The 21,846-nt window shown below is 24.4% G+C and overlaps 1 protein-coding gene across 1 annotated transcript; it reads right to left on the bottom strand.

Moving 5' to 3' along the window:
• Positions 1 to 6,834: 6,834 nt before the first annotated feature.
• LOC145849832 (ras-related protein Rab-2A) lies at positions 6,835 to 20,156 on the bottom strand. Its single transcript, XM_082954908.1, has 8 exons — positions 20,071 to 20,156; positions 19,262 to 19,333; positions 18,230 to 18,297; positions 17,643 to 17,725; positions 15,048 to 15,140; positions 12,949 to 13,060; positions 8,953 to 9,021; positions 6,835 to 7,736 (listed from the first exon to the last, which is right to left on the bottom strand). Exons 1-8 carry the CDS (start codon positions 20,114 to 20,116, stop codon positions 7,638 to 7,640), a joined length of 642 nt encoding a protein of 213 aa, XP_082811034.1. The 5' UTR covers positions 20,117 to 20,156; the 3' UTR covers positions 6,835 to 7,637.
• Between the last annotated feature and the right edge of the window lie 1,690 nt (positions 20,157 to 21,846).

Here is a 21,846-nt window from a genome sequence, read left to right as displayed (position 1 = left end):
TAGTGAAATAGTTTGTGAAAAGCTGAAAAATTGTACAACATTTAAATCATATTGAATTCAAACTGTGTTCTAGCTTTTAGTTTTTATTGAGTAAATAAAAAAAAAATAATTAAACTTCAAAAAACTAAAGTGATATTTATAATAAAATAAAATTTTTACTAAAGATTATTAAGGTGTTTTGTTAAACCACTGCTAACACTTTTACACTACAAAAATATTGACTTATAAAGTCATTAAATACTTAATAGCTCGACTAAACGTGCATAAAAAAAAACGTTTATACAAAAAAATGTCATTACAAAGCTAATACAATGTCGTTAAACGACTTAAAAAAAACTAACAATAAACTCAAACGTCTAACAAATAATAACATAGCACATGCATGTTTGTAACGGAAACAGTAAAATCACAAGTACGCACTTACTCGATAAATCACTGAAAATTTTCTTTTAACCTTTGTTATACTTGTTACATTAGCTGTTAAAAGTGCATTTAGAAACTTGTTTGTCTGTAAAAAATAATTGTAGAAAAAAAAACAGGGCTTGTTTTTTACTGTTTATGTTTTTCTGTCACCTAGTTTGTTTTGTGGGTGTTTATGAAACAACAACACTAGAAAGTTGTTTACAAAAGTAACTTCGTGATAATTTTGCACACCAATTTTTAAGCATGAAAAATATTATTTTATATTTTCGAAACTGAATAATTTAATAAAACACTGTAGCTGTGTTTGATACTTTAGTTTTTGTACAACATTTTAAGTACAATTTTCATTTAATGTCTGTTAGTAAACCTATATTAAGGAGTCTTTGGTCAGACTTTATTAAGTATACAACAGAAATAATAATATTTGATTCAGTTTTCAAACCAACTAAAATAAAAAGTACTAAAACAAACTTTTTAATAATTCATGTTAACACAAGTATTTATTCATAGTTTTAACATAGTTTAGCATTTTTTTTACTGATAGTTATTTATGCAAGTTAAACTTGTTTTACACTAAAGAACTAATCTAAGCTAAGTTTTATCAGGTTTTATTGTAAAATATCCTTAAAATAATCAAGAACATTTAAAAATCAACGATTCGAAAGTATTTTTTTTACTATTATGGTTTTTACATAATTCAGTAAACTTATTTTTACACTCCTTTATCGCTATATATCTTACAACTATTACAAATTTTTACAATTAATAATTTTATTGCAGTTAAAATTAAAAAAAAAAAAATAATCTCATTACAAAATTATTTTAAACTTTTACTGTCTATACTAAACAGCTAAGAACTTACTACCAAATACTTACTTAAGGTTTTTGTATCTAGAATTTTAAAAGTCAGATTTTTATTTAGCTAACAACTATGAGCAATTTTAAGAACTAGTTTGTAAATAATGAAGTTTAACAATTTTAACAATTTTTAATTTGTTGATTTGACTTCAATTTCATAAGCTTTTATTGTAGTTTTATGTATGGATATATTTTAAACCCGTGCTTCATAAAGTTTTGTTGTACAAAAATATTGTTAAGTTATGTCCAATTTTATTAATTATAAAATTTTTTAACTGCTTGCAAAAACCACATAATTTAATTTTTTTGAGAGATGTTGAAATCTTTTACTAAAAATACAAAGTTCTAACTATAAAAGTCTTGAAATTATTAAACTTAAATAAATACAAAAATCTTCTGAAGTGTTAAACTGTTAAAAAACTTTTGCAACTTGAATTTAAAGTATAAATTTTCCTCGTAATTGTTTGTATTACAATTTCGTTTAATATAATATGACTTTAGTTAACTTTTCAAAGTATAAAAAAGCTTGGTTTTTATTGCTAGCTTACAAATAAACAACATAAAATAATTTTTCATAAAGCAAAAACACGTAAACTTTGTTGTAAAAATTGAACTAAGATTAAAAAAAAACCAATCTACTGTGCTTAAAAGAAAATTAGCAGGTAAAATAATTTTGTTGTTCTCACAAAAAATGGTTATTTACAGATGTTTAAGTGAACAAAAAACGAATAGTTTTTTAAATTTTCTTTTGTTTTTCATCAATAAAATTTGTAGCTAATGTTTGAGTTTGAATGTATAAAAAATTGTGAAAGTAAATTTTAGACTTTACAGTTTGTGTTATAGTACACCAACAAAATCAAATTTTGTCTTATATAAGTCTTATCAACTTTAGAAACCCTCATTAGCTTAAATTTTGAACTGTTTTTGTTGTTGATAAAAGTAGAAGGACTAATTTATTGAAAGATAAAAATAAATAAAACAGTGTTGTGTTAATTTAAAAAATGTTTTTTAAAAGACAAAAGAAGAAAAATTACTTAATTATCAAAAAAATGTATTGTAATATTAATTTATGTTTTGAAAGTTATATGTACTGAATTAATAATACAACTTGTTTAATTCTTTATTTGTTGGTTTTAGAAAAAAAACAATACCTGTCAAAAATCTTACAAAAGTTATTTAATTTAAACTGTTTAAACTTTGATCATCATGTGATAGAAAAACCTTTGTTTTTTTGTTAATTAAAACTTATACATCCAAGCTTTTTTTTCCTTGTTTAAAGTTTTTATAACGAATACATAAACTGTTTACAGAGATCTAAATGTATATAAATAAAAATTATAAAGCCCTGAATCTTTACAAAGTACATAAAAAGTATATAAATGACAATTTTATGAAAACCGTTAGGTTTAAGTAAAGTATTAACAAACTACAATAGTTCATAAAATATTTCAAAACTTCTTGTTAGTTTTCTTTTGTAGAAACAAATCTAATTAACAGCGCTTTAAAACTCTTATAAACTCTAGCTAGAATAGTATGACCTACGCCTGCTTATAAAGTACAGTAACCTCTCGCTTATTTACGCACATTGTGTCCACAGAAAAAGTGCGTAAAGATATGAGAGATCGTAAAGATACGAGAGGTACCAAATATACTTACTATAATGGCTGTTTTTTGATAATGCTTCTAGTTAAAAGCATACTTGGGACTTTTCCACTTATAACAATTTGTTTATTTTGTTTATATATATAAAAACAAAAGATAAAACTGTGCATGTATTAAAAAAAACAAATTTAAGTTTATATAAAATAATAATACTCGTAGAAAAACTTTACCAATTTTAATAATAAGTAGATTTTATCCTTTTCTTTATTTATATGTGACTTATTTGATACTTAACATTTACATTGTATTCTAGTTAGAAAATTCAATTTATAATTAAGCATTTGTTTACAATTAGGAAATGGTGAGGTGTCTATATTAAAATCTGTTTCTATAGCCTTTTACAAAAATATGCATTTGGTGCTGTAATGGATTTCTTCTTTTAAACAAAAAGATATAAAACATAAGAAAAATGGTGGAGTAACTGGTGCTGGTGAGCATTACGAAGAATTGAAGGCAACGTGCGAAAAATTTCAACGCTTGCTGTGTTACAGAAGATAAACCTAAACTAAAAAAAGCGTCAAATGAAAATTAGTGATACTTTTACTAAAAATAACAATTGAGATTTGTGTTAAGTGTAAGCTCTATATTTATTAAGTATCACCGCTACTTTTTGCTAGGAAGTTTAATTAGATTTCTTTTTTAGATGTTTATTCATATATAGGGCAAGAGTGCTGTATTTTTTATTTGTGTTTTAAAATTTCATTATACTTTTATTATTTAACACAGTCACATTTCTTTTAGAATTTTAACTTAATCTCTTATTGTTAACAAAATTGCTGATATACTAATAACTAAATGTTTTTTAATTAGTCAAGGAACATAAGTTTACAAAGTCTAAATACATAGAGAGGTGAGCTAGCATTTAAAAACATACTTTTAATTAAAAATATACAATAAACCTAATTGTGCAATATTAAAAAAAAATATTTTTTAGTTTTCAGAATTCTAAAACGCGTAACTAAACGAGAGTGCGTAACGTCACGAGTGCGTAAAGATCCGAGAGGTTACTGTAATTACAACAAAAAATAGAATACTCTGTAACAAAGTAACAATCTCAATTTTATCATAAAAATTAATTTCACAAAAACTTCTTCAAAGTATTAAAATGTTAATTAGCTTGGCCATCGGTTTGATAAACACAAAATTATTACCAGACTTAACTTCAAGGGGCACGTTCAAAATTCACCCACGTTCAAAATCCACCCGTTTAAAAACAGACCGGTCAAATTCGAGAACCGCTTACCGATCGAGGGTAAGGGTTAGGGGTAACAGCAATAGTGAAAAATAAATAAAAAAACTTATGAAATAAATTAATAAATATAGAAAATATAAAGAAAATTGGGTGGATTTTGATTGTATATTAATTCTAAATAAAAACCTCAAATAGAAATAGTAATGTATGAATCCATTCAGACTATTAAGTGTACTTTGCTAATTGATTGTCATAGCCAAAATTAGTGCTTTAGTTTTAAACGACAAAACGAATGTTTAGTTAATTATTAAAAATATTTTAAAAATGTATTTTAGTATAAAAAATGTCATGAAAAAAAATTTTTACAAATGGTGATACTAAACTATCTTTTCAAGTAGATTAAGCTGAATAATATAAATAGTAGAAATAAAATTCGTAGTAGCTAACCATGCTAAAGTTTTTCATTTAAGACGTCTGGTATAGAGTTTCATGTTATAAGCTTGTTAGGAATATCAAAATATTCAAAAACTAGGGAGTAGACTGTGGTGAAAATAAGTTTATAAAAAGCTCTGTAAGTACCAAATTCACAACTTTATTTTGAAGTTTGTATCAGTTGACATAAATTTAACTTTATATATTTCTTAAATTTTTGTATTCAAAGTATGGTTTTGAGATGCGCTTGTGTAGAAAAACAACAAAAATTAAATCTATTTAAATTTTAACGGCAGTAAAACTTAAAGGCATAAAGTAAACTTAAATTTATAAATATAAACCAGCTTTACATTCTCTACTAAAAATTTTTAATGATTAGTTATAGGAACTGTTTATTCAAAATTGAAAGATTTTCCGTTATTAAAAACTATATGTTTGAATATGTTAGATGACTATTGTATTATTTTGGAGTAAAAGTATGTTTAATTCAACAATTTGTTTTTAAAGTTTAATAGATATAGTTAAATAGTCTTATAGAAATTTTATTATAATAAAGTTTAAGCAATTATAAAAGGCTTATAGTAGACTGTAAATAAAAAGTATATTCGTACAAATTAAAAAATCATCTGACCATTATTAGACATTTATTTTTCAATGCTTTGAAATTTGTGCCAAATTATTATTTTTATCAGAAAAACAACAACTCAAGAACAATTTAGCATAGCAAAATTATAGCATTTTAGTTTAATACTCAGTTTTTATTACCAACTAATTTAACAGACTTAGGATTTTTGCAATTTTTAAAGCAGGAACTTTTTATAAAGTTTTTATTTCCAAAAAAACTTTAATTCACGTAATGCAAAAAGTAAACTTGTTCTTCCAATTCGTCACGTTTTAATACAGAACAAATTAATGAACTCATGTTTATTTACTTTTAAGTCCTGACAGAAACAACATATCCCACATTTTTTGGAGAAGTTCTTCAGAGGTTAGCATCTAAATGAAACACATAAAACTAAATCTATTTGTTCAGCAGTATTTGATAATTTTATATCTCTTACTCTTGTCTTTATTTAAATAGAGTGTAACGTTTGTTAAGTATTTCAGGTTTTGAAAAGTCTTACAAACATGTTAACTAGAAAAATATAACAAAATTGATTGAAATTCAATCAATTTGAAAGTCTCTGATGCATTACCAACTAAACGTGAAAATACCAGTAAAAAAAAACAACTCTTACTTAAACTAACAGTACAAGATATTGTAATTTCTAGGACCTCTATGTGAAAATAAAGAGTATTATTACAGTATTGGAATTGAGAAAGAGGTACATAAAATAACTCCAGGAGTTCATTACCATAAACTTTTAAAAGTTAAAAATCTTACTTGTTTTTGCCTTTGACAGTAAAATCTTTGATATTTTGAAAAATTTAATATATTTTTATAAATAAAATTCATTTTCTGAAGAATAATTTAATTGCATAACAATTTTAATATCTTAATACAGTTTAATTTAGGGGTGTGCTTTTATATGTAATAGACGGATTTACTAATTTTAAATCTTACGCGGGCTGCCTTAACTTAATGAACCTTTAAAAGCAATTTGGTCATTTAGTGAGCACTACGGTTTACTCACAATAAATTTAATTTGTAAATGTTTGTTTTAACATGCTCAAATTTGGTTATTTTCACAAGCTAAAATGTACGCCGCGGGCAAGACCTGGCTTTGTGCAAACCAAAGAAGTTACTGATCAATTATAGAATATGATTAGCATAAAAGGTGTTTTATCTTATGTTTTCAGATTCCAAACAAAAATTGATAATGGTTAATGGTTGTACATTAGTGAAGCTAGAAAAATTTCAAACTCATGTTTTGAAATGTTATCATATTTATTACTTGAAATAAATTTAAAAGAATATTTATAACTACAAATTTCATATTTATTATTTTTTTAGTTTTATGGTTTAAAAAAAACAAACATTGTAAAAAATACAAAAGTGATAATAGTGTTGCTTTGTTTACTTAATGTGTTTTTTTTTTGTGTTTATTTATTTACATTTAATCAGCTTTAATCATAAACAGTATTTTGATTAGTTTGTGCAATTAAGATTTGTTTATAATGATTAATTCTATTACTATATAAGCTTAAATTTATCTATTAATTGTTGCTATGAATCCACTGATGAAAATAGCGTGAAATATATTTGATTTATTGCAATGAGTGTCTCTTTTGAATATACTGTTTAAACCAACAAAAACATATTTTAAAAGTAATATTTATTCAAATACAACAAAAATAAACAAAAAGTGAAGAAAAATAAATATACCCAATCATTAATACTACCTTTACAATAAAACTGGTTTAAAAATCCCGAGTATAAGCTTGAACATTTAGTTAAAGTTCAATTTTAAAATAAAAAAGAAGGTATTGTTTAAAAATTCCACTTTTTCATTAAAAGTTATCAATGGAATGACAGAAAATCATTTTAAAAGTATTTAAAATTTCAAAGTACATAAGTATTTAGGTGTAGGATATTTTGTACAGTTCAAGTACAACTATAGCACCCAAAAAGATAGCATAAAATTATTTGTTTTTTTGAAAATTTAACGCTTAAAATTACTAAAAAATTGTATAACTCTTTTTGAAATAAATAAAAATCTAGTTAATAAAAAAAAAATTTTTTGGGCTACTTAAAAAAAAGGACAAAAGAAAATTCAAAAACAGTAACGTTTAATCTATATATTATTTTTCTGGATAAATTTATAAAAACACTTTTTTTAAATAAAAAGTACGAAATTGCACAACGTTTTATACAAAAATATTGTACATTTTTCACGACACTCCGATTAAGAATAAACATGCAAGTCATAATTATTATGTCATAAAAAACTGCTACACTTAAAGTAAAAACTGTTTCTTTTTAATTAATCAGGCTGTTAAACATTTTCATGTTAATTCTATTGCAGTTTTAATTAATAAAAGATTTTTTTTTGTTCAAATGACGATATTGAGTCCTAGTAGTTGTAAAGTGCAAGAGTTACAATCGGGGGAAACCACTTCTTGTTGTCACCTAGCAACAGCCGCCGTCGTTGGCAGGGGCGCCCCCTCTGTTGCCGCCCCTTCCCCCGCTGCCGGGCGAGTGCTGCGGTCCGATCTTGATGCCGTTGGCCTGTTGGAATTAGTAACAATCTGTGAGTGTGTGTGGAGAAAACAAGAAGAACAGAATGTTAATTATATGTAGTTTGATTGCCATTTGTTTCAATGCTGATACATTATGAATAATTACAAATGTGTTTATAAGATCTGTTTTTGTTATGAATTAAGAACTAAGAAAGTAATTAATTATGTTTATAAAAACGCAAATGTACATTTTGCTACGTCAATAGCACAAACACTATTTAAAGAGTTGAAGTTTTAATCAGTATTACTAAAAAAACAGTTGATTGAAAATTCGCAATGCTTAATATTTCAGTTGTCAGTCAAAACTGATTGAAAAAAATTTACAAAAAAATTTAGTGTAACATTTTAGTCACTGACATTAAAATTTCAAGGTTTACAACTTTTTTTATTATAGAAATTTATATGCAAAAACTTTAGCAATGAATGATAAGTTTAGTTATAATATTTTATTTATTAGTTAAAAACTTATGTAAGAATTATGTTTAGTTGATTATTTAAGTTTACAACTTAATAAAAATACTACTAGAATAAATATATTAGTCATTAATTTAAATCAGGTAAAATTAAAATGCTTAAATTAATATAGTTTTACTAATATACTTTTTTGATATTGTTTTAAATAACAGAAATTATAGAAACTGCAAGATTTTGAGACAAATGAATGTGCTGTAGAGCAAATTTTAGTTTAAAAACAAATACAGGTGAATGACGTTTGAAAGTAAAGAATTTTTAATCAAATTTAATAGTAGAAAAAAAAACTTAAAATTGTAACTATTATAATAGATTAAATAAAGTTAAGTTTAAAATAAATATACAATTATCAAGTATAATGTCGAAAATAATATTTAAAATTGTTTAGAAACTTTTACGTTATCAATTTATTATTTCTCAATTTCTATGTCAAATAGCAATTTTGCAAAAAATAATGTACTAAACAAAATACCTAGCTAAAACTTCTACAAATTGTAAATATTTAACCTAAAAAAACTACAGAGTATAGAAGAAGTCTAAAAAATGGTTACATTTAAAATAAAATTTTTGTAGTATTTCAACATACAAATTTACTTTGGAGAAATTAATCAATAAACAGCTGATTTACTACAAGTGTCATGCAAAAGTACAAAGTTTAATCGAACGCTCGTAAGTGCAAACAAGGTAGTAAATACATGAATTATTAAATTGATATATATTAAATAATTAATCACCTCATTGTTAATGTCGAATACGCCTTCTTGAATTTTCTCGTATATTTCCTTTGCAGTGTTTATAAATGCCTGTTTGAGAAAAATTGTATTTAAAAAAATTATTGTATTTTTGTATTTAACTCAATAATAAGTACAAAATTTGATTAAAATATATTTAATAATTATCATTGATAAATACAATGCATAAGTGTAAAACTGCAGTGTTTATAAATGCCTTTTTGATAAAAATACATATTTACACTTAGATTTTTATAAGTAAACTAATAAATTCACAATGATTTAAGTTTAAAAGCTTGTTCTTCAAGAAAAAGTCTACAGAGCCACAAACCATAAATGATTACTCTAATGTTTAAAAAGGATGTTGCTTAAAGCAGCAATTTGTCTTGATGTAATTTGTTTGAATGTTTATTTATGTTTTTTAATTTTTTTAAGTAGTTTAATTTTGAAAGCCTAACTAAATAAAAGAAAACTATTTAAAATATTGTAATACAAATCATAAATTTTAATACAAAATTGATAACCGCTTATATAAACACTTATGCTAATGTTTTAGTAATTATAAGCACATTGAAAAAAATCCTTAAAATATAGTAGGTTTAAAAAGAGTACTGTAAGCTTGAATTAAAACTTTCATTCAGAAGTACTGTAGCATAGAGAAGTTAATAAACTTAGAGTAATTATATCAGGAAACATTACTTTTTGCTTGTTTTATTTCCATTTAAAATCAAAAAGAGCTTAATACTCTACATAAAATATACATAAACACTATACAGACATGATGGTTAATCGATAACAGTCAATCTTGTTTGGTAAACTTTTTACAAAACCACAGAGAATAATCAATCACTTTAAATAATAACCGCCGTATCTTGAAGCAGTTTGTTATCAAGCTAGAACAGTTTAAATTATTTAGATTATTTTCAAAAAAAAATCAACTAAAAACTTAGTATTTAAGTTCTTTTTAGAATTTAAGTTTTCAAATTCGAACTATAAAGATTTTAATTAATTAAATGCTACAAGATGATTCAAAAAAAAACTGTTCCATAGAAAGTTTTTTTAATTATAAGTTTTATAATACGCTACAAAAAGAAAAAAATCTTTGCCAATAAAAAACAAGACAACATTGCTAGAGCACAAATAGATAAAAAGTTGATAAAACTCTTTGTAAAAGCACTAACTGTAATTAATCAATTTAATTGCAGGCTAGTGTAGCTTGAAGCAGTAATTTAACATAATATAACAAACCAGAATTGTCGAAAAGAATTCACTAACTTTATTGCAAACATTTTTTACATCTAAAATATAAATTAGTTGTCAGTAAAATATATTAGTTTCATTCAAAACTTGCGATACCAACATAATGATTTTTAAAATATTAAATAAATAAAAATGATCCAACAAAATAAGTTATTTAAAATACGTTAGTTTAAAATTAAAAGTTATACAACAAACAAGCCTTTTGAAGTACACTTGTAAAATAAAGCAAAAAAGGGTAAATTTTTTCTTCAATTGCCACTTGAGATTGTATAAACATAACAATTCTATTTTGCCAATATAAGCTAGTTATAAAAACACAAAAAATTGCCACACTACGATATGTTGCAAAAAGGACACAAAAATGCAATACTTTTGTGAAAAATTTCTTATTTACACACAGCGCATATTCATAAGACGCCTTGGAAAATTTGTTTAAACTAAGGGAAGTATACAACATACGTGTAATGTGTAGGGAGAAATGCTTAAATTGATATTTATTTCACCACTACTACGTATTCAAGTAGTTGTAAATAGTTTGTGGAAATTATTTTTTAAATTGGCGTTTTACTTACAAGACTTGATTTTTTTTTCAGATCTTGTAAGTAAAATAAATTTAGGCTTATTTTTTCAAACAAGCAATCTATTACTTAACTACTTTAGTTTAATGATAAAAAAGTAAGTCTTTATTGGATTGTTAAATTAGTTTTCAAGAACTAGTAAATTTTTTTTTTAATTTTGGATATCTTCAACTAAAAAAAAGGCTTTTAACAAAATTTTAGCAGTAAATTAATTCTAGAATATATTAAAGTTTTTAATTTACTACCAAAACATTAAAACAACTAATGTTTTTGCAACACAAGACTTTTAAAAGAGAAGCCACAAAACTTGATTTTAGGAGAAAATTTGTAGACATTTTGTAGCTGGTTTAAAATCTATAAATAATTAATATGTAATAATTTATGAACGTTTTGTGTTCTTGAAAAAATGTAATGTCTGTTATTGTATGTACATTTGTAAATATTTTCCAGTTTTTAGAAACATTTAAATAGAAAAAAAAATCTATTTAATATCAAACTAAATTGAGTAAAAACTTATTTATTGTTTTTATTGTTTCAATTAGCCACATTGTACAAATTAAAACAAATTTTATAATTGATTTATTAGTAATGATTTATAAAAGCTTAGTTTATCTCGAATCAAACTTAAACACTTGAAAATAAAATTATCTTATTTTTTAAACAGCAGCAAGTAAAGTCAATTATCAAAAAGTAACAATAATTTCTTTTTTACATAGTTTTGGACGTGGAACATCAATATTTAACTAGTACTTTACACATGAAGCTTTTTGATACATATCAAAATATTTATTATAATTTAATTTATTTTGATCAAAAGTTTTTTCTTTGTGCGTATTTTGTTGTTTACACTTTTAACAAAATCTTCATGAATTATTAGTTATTAATTATTTATAGCTAAAACAAAAACACCTTAACCAAGTTCTTCTACAATCAATATTTTATGAACATTAATTAGTCTTAGCGAGCGTTATTTTTGGCTGCTTTACTTGTTTAACAGTCATTAGACAAATAATTGTAAGATATAATCCAATGCCTCAGTTTTTATAAATGCTTTTCTATGGGACACAATGTTATTTTAATGTATACTTTAATTTGTACACTAAAACATGCAATAATTTCTTTCTATGAATATTTCTATAAGATTTCTTTATACCAAGATTGTAATTGAAGAAATTTTAGATGTGTAACAAATTTTACGAGCACTTTTTTATTATAAAGGTTGTATACTTGTTCATAAATAAAATAAAAGTTTACATGACAATTTATGAAACAGATGTATATTGTTACAAGTTTAAACAGTTAATCTCAGCAAATTTATTTTACATGTTTAATTATCTAATAACTTTCATAAGGTCGTAAGGGCTCAAAGGAACCTTTTTTAACATAGGCTCCTACATAAAAACTCAAGTATAAACTATACGCCAGTTTCAATAAAAGTTTCAACTAACTACAATACTTTATAGAGGTTCCTTATGAAAATTAATTAATTTTTTAGAGCTAGAAACCTAGATTTTTTTTCAGTTTTAAAGCTAAAAAAATAAAACTAATAGATAAAAACTACTTAAAAAAACTTTTCAAAAAAAAAATTAAAAGGACATTTAAGTAGTGTTCTAAATAAAAAAAACAAAATTTTTAGAACATTAGATAAAAAATTAAGAAGAAAATAGAATTTTAGTTAACAAATTGACACGAGTTTCTTATATCATACAAAATTATTTGAATTTGTTAAGCAGTAATAAGTGTTTCATAGTTGAGATCAAAATCAACAAACTAAGACCAAAAACAAGGTCAGCCCCAAATATTGTCTAACTTAAAAAATTTAATTTTGCAAATAAAAACCTTAGATGTTTTATTAACATAACTCTAACAATATAGTTAACATATATTTAGGAAAAAAGACCAAAAACCATCTTTTTGAATACTTCTTCAACATTAGCTGTAGCCTTAGCAGAAGTCTTCATAAATACTAGATCATATTTATGAGATAATTATTCTTATTCTTAATTTCCACTTAAACAATGGCAGCAGTTTTCATGAAAATTAAGTAACTACATATTTTGATAAGCAGTAAAAAGTGTCTGATAGTTAAGAAATAACTCCCCAAAATGAGACCAACATTTAAATTTATATAATTATCTCAGACAATAAAATTATTAATTACCTCTTCAACATTGGCAGCAGTTTTAGCTGATGTTTCCATGAATATTAATCCGTGTTCCCTCGCAAAAGCTTCTCCTTCTTCACGCTTGACCTCCCTTCTTGCCTCCAAATCACTGTAACAATTATCATATATTTTTTATGTTTGAAACAATATAACAACATTAAAATAACTGTTTACATCATACGATCATTGTAGGCGAGGAAACAAAAATAAAAATACATTTTAATAAGAGTTTTAAATAACTATTTGTTAAAAGCTTAACACTAACAACTTTAGAATTTCTAAAAACTGTTCACTGTATTACTACATTTTTTTATACCAATTATTTTGGTATGTAAAGATTTTAGTTCTATAATTTCTTAGCTTATTATTTATTTTTAATTTTGCACGTTTAAATATTTTACATTTTTGGGCATATTTCAAAGTATGGTGTGCACATTTTGTGTAAACTAGTAGCAGTGTTGAGAAAATAAACACTTGTTTGTAATTGGCAAAGCTATAAAAACAGTTCAGTATAATAAGTTATAATACTAATTAATATAAAGATAAAGTAAAATTTTAAGTAATACAAAGTGTGTGAAAATGAAGGTTGTGTGTTCATTGTGGAAATTGAAAATAATAAGCATTTTAGTTAATACAGTCATTTACAAAGGTTTAATTTAACTAATTAAAATGTTTATATTTAAGACAACATAGTAACAGTACCTGAATATATTTAAAATTTAAAAAACAAATTCTGGTAAGCAAGAATGTTTTAAAACAGTTCCAAATTTCAACTTAAAATTAATGAAATCATATAAACTTTTCAAGGTTGTAAGATTACTAATTTTAAATAATTAGCAGTAAAAAAATGAAACCTATACTAAAAACTTTATTAGATTATACTAAAAACGAAATACTCTTGTTTAATTTTATTCTACAGCCTTATTGTTAAAATGTTTAATTTTTTGTTTAATTACGTTATTTTACTTATAGTACGCAGTGAAATTCATGTAAATTAAAAAAGATGAATCATGCAAGTACAAAGTTCAGTATTTACAAAAATGCATTAAGATACACAATTTGTGACAATGTTGTTTTTCCTAAACTTTTTCTCAATTAATCTGAGACAAGAAATACTGAAATAAGTTTTTGTTATTTATGAATGCATCTTTTAATTAAGTGTGATTTGTACGAGAATGATAAGGCTTGCCGATGAACAAAACATGTGTTAAAAATGATCAGTATGTGAAAAAGTACTTAGAATAAAAGTGTTTTTAATATAGTTTTCAGCATGCAACCATTTTAGGACATTTAATACTTTTAAACTAAATTTTTGAAATAAAACTACTTTTTAGTAATATCTATTATAAAGTAAATTTAAATTTATTCCACTTAGCATTAGTTTCGAAAACTACTTATTAATTATTGTTTTAAAAACTGCTTAAAAAAATATTTATCTTATTTTTTAAAGAGTTAAAAAAACTATTGTATATTTTTATAATAAATAAATTAACTCGGCAATTTCTATAGAAAATATATTGAAAATTTGTTCAAGTTATATAAACTTGTGGAATTATAAGTAAAACCAAAGCTTGTGAAAGCAAATGACCTTAAAGTTCAGGCATCTTTTTCTAAATAAATTTCTATATTAATGCAAAAAAATCAAGTAAAACAGAGCAGTAAACGTGTGTGTGTGTGTGAGTAGGTGTTATTGCGAAACCGCTGTAAAAAGGAAACTGATTTGAACGCATTCATGCCACTTGTATTACAAATTTGTAATAAATATAATCGATATGTGTGTGGCTGAAACTGCTGTGCTATCAAATTAGTGCTAAACCATTTGCTTAAAGTAATTTAATTGTACAGAGAAATTCAGGATTTTGTTTAAACATTTAAATGTTTTAACTGCCATCTTTTCAAAAAAAAAGCTTGTTATTGAAAGTCTAGTTAATCGAATCATACTTTAAATTAAAAACAAGTATGCATATATAAATTAGTTGTCAAAGACTTATACTTTTTTATTTACTTTTAATTAATTGAATTTTATCGAAATCTAAATATTAGAAGTGTACTTGATATTAAAAGAAAAATTATAAACACAAGAATCAAAAAGTAACCTTTTATTACCGATGAGCATTATGACCATGTTGGAACTTGAATGCTGCCTCGCATCTTCGAGCCAAGTTGTCAAATGGTTGAATGTATCACGCCTGTTGAAATAAATAAACTAAAAATTTCAAATTATCTTCAAGTTGTCAGGTGGTACAATGTGTCACTGGTGCATTAAATAAGTATTAAATAGAAAGAAATGTAGGTAGAAAAAAAAAAAGTACAACATTGAAACACAATGTTTGCTAGCGTATTGTTATCAGTTATTGATAGTAATTACATACTACAGATGTCACGAGCAACAAGTAGTTTTCTTTATTTTTGTTAACAAGATAAAGTGTTGATATACGTAAAAAATAACGCGTGTTGGTAAAAAACTACCAAGAACATTAACAACTTTTTACATTTTTGTCTCATTTTTCAAAACAAACACTTCTATTTGAACAGGTGACACGTTGGGCAAGTTTAATAAGTACATGTCGTACAGAGTTTATACTTCAATAAAAAATAGTTATGCGATTTAAAATGTGACTTGTAAACTTTGTACACTAATAAGTATTAAAATAAGTAAAATGTATTAAATTAGTATAGTACCTTGTATGAAACTATATACTTTACATTTTAGTACTTAAAATGGTGAATATTTTTACTATTTGAAATATACAGTTCATTTATAAGTAAATTACACATTCAAATATCACGTTTGTTAATATATACATACATTGTTTGTAATAACATATTGAACAGATGTCACATTCAACAGTTAACAGGGTTCGTGCGCGAAATTCCTTTTCATTTAGCCTGACAGAGACCTATTTAGCCTGACATTTTTTCAAAGTAGAAAAAATCACCTTCAGAAGGCATTTTGGGTATCGGGGGTCTTAATTAGCAAATTAACGCAATAAAAGTATTTACAAAACTACTTTTAAAATAAATAAAAATTTAAATGAATTATTTTTCAACATCTATCAATCGCTTACCCAGCAACTTGAATATTTTTAACTGGTCATTATAATTTCTGCTTCAATGAATTCATACCTTTATTAAATTTTGGGGCTTAGTTACATCCACCACTTATAACCCATATACAGGGTTCGTGTCAATTAGTACTTGAATTCGTCAATTATAAGTTACATGACTGGACCAGAAGCTTTTATTAAAACAGAAATGTGACTTAACAAACTGCTAAGAGTATTAATCTAAAAAGTATTTGGTATAAAGCCTTTATATGAGAAATTAAAACAGTTCCAACTAAGCTCTGAAAAACAAAGCTCATGTAAACAAATTCAGACAAACAGCTAAGTTGTTGAACTAAACTGTAATGTTTAAACTGTACTTGTTTATGAATTTTTATAATTATGACGTATATAATCTACTATAAACAAAATAATGAATATTCTTAAAATTATTTTAGAGATTCAACAAAAGGTTTTATGCACTTATTTTTACAAATACTGACTGATTTTGTCTTTAATAACTAAATCTTTATTTAGAAATTAATTCACATCTCAATTTGATCTTAATTAAAAAAATTTCATGCATTTGAACTGACAAAAACTGAGATTCTCAAATTTTTAAACACAAAAACTGATTTAGCCTGACGTTTTTCAACTTTTTTCAAAAAAACTGATTTAGCCTGATTTAGCCTGACTTAGCCTGACGCGCACGAACCCTGAGTTAATAGGCTGTTGTGTCAAAAAAAATTCTACTAAAAAATATTTTTTACCCACTTTAATTTTGTAGTTAAGTTTGAACATATATTAATGAAACAAACTAATGTTTCCTGTAACAATTGTTATCCTAAATAAAAACAAAAATATCTTAACCAATTTAACTCAGAAACTATATTTGGCAAACAAATTTTATAAATCATATCAAATTACAAAACTATACAGGGTTGCCAAACGTTTTTGGCAAATATTCTCCAGATTTTCAAAATTTTATCCAGGTTTTTAAAAGCACACATTTTTGGGTCTATTTTTAGTTTAAAGTTAAGTTTAAAGTAAAAAACTGTGTTTAGTAGTATAAATACATTGCAAAGATATTGTAAAGCTTCTATAAATGTGTTTTTTAATCAAATTTGTTTTTTGATGAAGACAAAATATTTTTATACATACAATATATTTTTCTGTGTCAAATCGAAATTTTACTACTTTACATATAAAAGTTGTTTAAAATTCCAGGTTTTTTTCACAACTTCTCAAATTCAAGATTTTTTGGCAACCCTGCACATTTACGCTATGTGATTTCACAGATGAACAAAATTTTTACTATATGATATCACAATCAAACAATTATTTACCTAGTGATGTCACTATCAACAGGGTTGCCACTCGTTTTTTCAAAAAATTTTCCAGGGTTTTCAAATTTCTTCCAGGTTTTTAAAAGTACATAAAAAATGTTTAGTGATGACAAATTTTTATTATCATATAATAAATTTTTTAAGTAAAACCAAAATTTTACAACTGAACGTGTTAAAATTCTTAAAAATTTCAGGTATTTTGTTTAAAACTCCAGGTTTTTCCAGGATTCCAGGTAAAGTGGCAACCCTGAATCAAATAATAAATAGTTTGTGACCTCATAAGGAATTTACAATCAGTTACCTTGTGATGTCATAGACGAGAAGGGCTCCGGCTGCTCCTCTGTAGTAAGACCTGGTGATCGACCTGAAAGATTCCTGGCCAGCCTGTTATTTATATAAAAAATAAAAAAATAACAAAAGTATAAATGCGGTAGTATTTTAAAAATCAATAGTTCTATTCAATGAGAAGTTTAACAGACTCAAGGACTTAAAAAAAATTTCTTTGTATAGTTAATATTCCTGGAGGGCCTGTTATTCAGAAAGTAGTATTTGAAGTTTATATTATAATAGTAACTCAAGTCTACTTATGGTGTGATACTTTTGCAAAATGAACTTAAACAGACTTTGTAAATAACATTTGGGATCAAAACGTCAATAATTATTTGTAAAAAGAAAAAACAGATTCAAGAAAAAGTTAAGTTTCGTTGGGTAAATTGGTAAAAAGATAACAAGAGTGAAATACAAAAATATTCAAATGAAAAAAAAGCAACCCAAGATGGTTTGAAAAAATAATTACAATAATTATGTTATAACTTTTACAAGTTATTACATGTTTATTTAAAAATTTACTTTTTTATTATACAAAAAAGTATCAGTATATCAACTTACTGTATCCCAAATTTGCAGTTTAATTTGCTTTCCATCGATCGTTATCATTCTGGCTCCAAATTCAACTCCTAATATATTTCATTATATTTAGATAAAAAAGTACTGATGTTTAGTATTACTTTTACTTAATTTGTAATTGTATGTTTTAATGCACCTAAAATTTATTTTTAGTTTGTTACCAATTTAAACATGATAAAAAGTAACTGTGAACAATAATTTGTTTTGAACAACAACTTAAAAAATATCAAACACTTTGAAAATATAAGTAAAAAAATATGTTGGTTTTACAAAAAAAAAGGAAGTTTATTTAGTTATAATTGTAAAACATAAAACCAGTTTCAAGAACTAAAAAAAAAATACTCAGTTACTCTAAATTTTTATTTAGAAAAAAAACCTTCAAAATTAATTACTAAATTGAACATGATACTACTTTGAAAAATTATAAAAACATAAAACTATCCAAAAAGAACTATTCAGTTTAAATTTAAATAAAGTAACTATTCATCTCCTTATTGGATTTGCTTTTTATGTAGGTTACTAAAATTTTGTATTATCTATGGCATACTAATAAATACTTTACTCTAAATTTTAAGCACCAGTAAATTTACATGCATACAGTTTAAGTGTTAAAATTTACATGCTTAGCTTGTTTGTAATTTATTGTGTATAAAAAAAATGTGTTAAGTTTTAAGTATAGGATCTCCTCAATTTAGAGTATATAACAAATAAGTAAATTCTAAATTTCAATGATAATATTGTTTGTTTAAGGCAGACATTAAACTCACACTACTTACAAAGTAACTTTTTCTCTTTAGTTTACTTTGTAAAAGTAAGCCACCCTACTTAACTAAACACGAGTAGAATTCAGTGATTTTTAAAAAGAAAGATAATTTTATTCCTCAAACATACTCTTATAACATAACAACAAAACATATAGTACTAATGAAATACTTATACCGATAAACATTAAATAAAACCAAACAATATCAAAGTAAAATTGTTATACAATAGTCAAAATGTATACAAACTAACCGATAGTCAGGTCATGGACTGGTTGGAATCTTTTGTCGGTAAACTGCAGCAACAGACATGACTTTCCTACACCTGTGTAAAGAAAACATATTTTCAATAGTACTTGTATTGTTGTTATGTATTGTGTTGGGTATACTTTTAGTGTTTTAATATTGCACACTTCAAAGACAAAAAAGGGAATAGGTTCACCAATAAACACAGAGTTTATTGTTAAATATTTCAGTTAGTTTGAAAGAATTAAGTATTTTGTTAAATTGCTTATTGAGTCATCACATGCTTAAAATATTGAACTATGGCTGAAATTTTTTAATATTTAATGTTATAAAAATCTTGAAATACTTGCTCTTCTATAAATAATAAAAAAATATTATATTTAAAACAAAAGCTAAATTAATGTTTTACAGAATGTTAATTTAAATATCTGCAAAAAAAACAATAACTTTACAAAATCTATTTAAAATAAAAAACAATGACTATGAAAAACTTGGAGAGTTTATAAAAAGTTGAAGTTTTAATTTTGAGCTGTAAAAAAGATCAATAATGGTTATTAATTCAATCAATTAATTATCAATACTTCCAAATCTATTAAATTTTACTGATATTTATCAACTAAGCAAACAATTTTTGTTTATAACCGAAAAAAGTATCTTTAAAATAAGTTAATTTAATTGACTTTTATGGTTTAATAAAACGATATTCATTTACCATATAACAATAAAAACAGACAGTATTGTAGTTATAGGGTTTTTAAAGTCTGTTACTAATTCACACACATTTAAAGAAATTTTGAAAATAAACAAACCACCAACCAGTATCTCCGATAATAATGTATTTGAAAAGATAAGCGTATGACATGGTGATGGTATATGGCAGAGATTTATACTAATAAATATCTGAATCATCAAAATAAATGATTATTAATAAACAAAAATAAAACAGTTTATAAATACATAAACATTTATCAACTAAAATTAACTAAATTTCTTTATTATAAAGACTACTACTTAACAGCTTGTTAGTCCATATGGTGATTATTTTTACTTACTTAAACATAATTACAGCTTAAAATAAAAATTCAAGTTGATAAAATTGGTATACATATATATATATATACAAAAATAAAGGCCATAGATAGCTTTTTTTGTTTTTAAAAAGTTAATATCAATTTTTGGGAACAGGTCAGAAAAACACAGGTGACACTTTAGCACAGAGTGACACTTTAGCACAGTGTGACAATTTAGCACGGAGTGACAATTTAGCACAGGGTCACTTTAGCACGGAGTGTCATTTTCATTTTAGAGCAGAATTTATTTTGCTTTTTTTTTTTCTTTGCTTGTATCACATTAGGTTCTGTATTGTTTAAAAAACCTTAAAACGAACTGTGCAACATGTAAACTAAAATTTAACAGGCTTTAAATGAGTTCCAAGTTTTAAGCTTTACCTAAAACTAAGACAAAATTTAATTATAAAACTTAATTAATTTTTTTTTACTATTTAAGTTTAGATAAAAACATTTTGATAAAGTTAGCAATAAATACAAGCTCTAGGATTATTAAATTTTTCAAGTCCTTTAACTAATTTTAATAAGACTAAACTTTAACTGTAAGGTTTAAATAAACAGTGAGAAATATAAAGATTACAAACTTTCTTATTTCATATTAAGTCCATAGTAAACATTTAATTTATAATTTTTTTAAGACAAAAATTTTTAAAGTGTTAAAACTATAGTGCAGCCCGACTTTGACTGGTCATACCTGAAAAAATATTTCAAATATTTTAAAACGATAAAAAGCATTTTGAAGCTTAGAAAAAACTCTATAAAATCAGATCAACTTGTAAAAAACATGGTTATAGTAATTTTTGAGATTTGAGCAATCAAAGTTGGTGACCTCAATAGATTCCTAATGGATCGCAAAAACAGACCATTTAACTAAAAATCTATCTCCTCCTTCATTATTTAGCAATTTTCTTCAAATTTTCACAGAAAGTGTATCATTAAGTTTAAAAAAGATTGAATGCAAGAATTTTTTTAATTTTGAGAATTAAAATTTTTATTCAAAAAAAAAACACCTATTTTTTTTTTTTTAATTTTTATATTTTAAAAATTCAACATTCAAAGTCTCTTAAACTATAAAAGGAACATTTTCTGAAAGTTTAAGGTCCTAGCTCAAAAATGAAGGAGAACATAGATTTATAGTAATTTTTTAAATTTCCAAGAAAATCAACCCATAAAAATTTGCGGTTGTATCAGAAACTTTTTATAAAAATTACAATATCTCAAAAGTTAATTAAGATTCTTTAATTCTATAAAAACTAGCTTGTAGTTTTTACTTTAAGGTTTCATATCAGATCCAATGTTATTTTTTGTAAAAATAAATGTCAGACCTCCCTATGCCCTTAAAGGAAACATACACTTTTTGAAAATACCTAGTTTAGTAAAAATGTATACAGGGTAGGTTTACTGGTTTTTGAGAAATTTATTTCAAGTTTTAGAAAGTACCTGTTTTTTGGTCTATTTTTAGTTTAAAGTTAAGTTGAAGGTAAAAAAAAGCAGTGATCACTATCTATATGATAGATTTTTTGTG

Source organism: Thalia democratica, chromosome 2 (assembly GCF_965202585.1).
Source record: "Thalia democratica chromosome 2, ktThaDemo2.hap1.1, whole genome shotgun sequence".
NCBI classification, from domain to species: Eukaryota; Metazoa; Chordata; class Thaliacea; order Salpida; family Salpidae; genus Thalia; species Thalia democratica.
The sequence above is the reverse complement of the archived record's forward strand: the minus strand, read 5'-3'. Positions and strand labels throughout refer to the sequence as shown.

Coding starts and splice junctions, on each gene's coding strand:
- LOC145849832 (XM_082954908.1), bottom strand. CDS start 20,116: ATGTCATACGCTTATCTTTTCAAATACATTATTATCGGAGATACTG. Junction 19,334..20,070: donor CATTATTATCGGAGATACTG/GTTGGTGGTTTG, acceptor TTCTTTACACAG/GTGTAGGAAAGTCATGTCTG. Junction 13,061..15,047: donor ATGCTCATCGGTAATAAAAG/GTTACTTTTTGA, acceptor TAATTGTTACAG/TGATTTGGAGGCAAGAAGGG.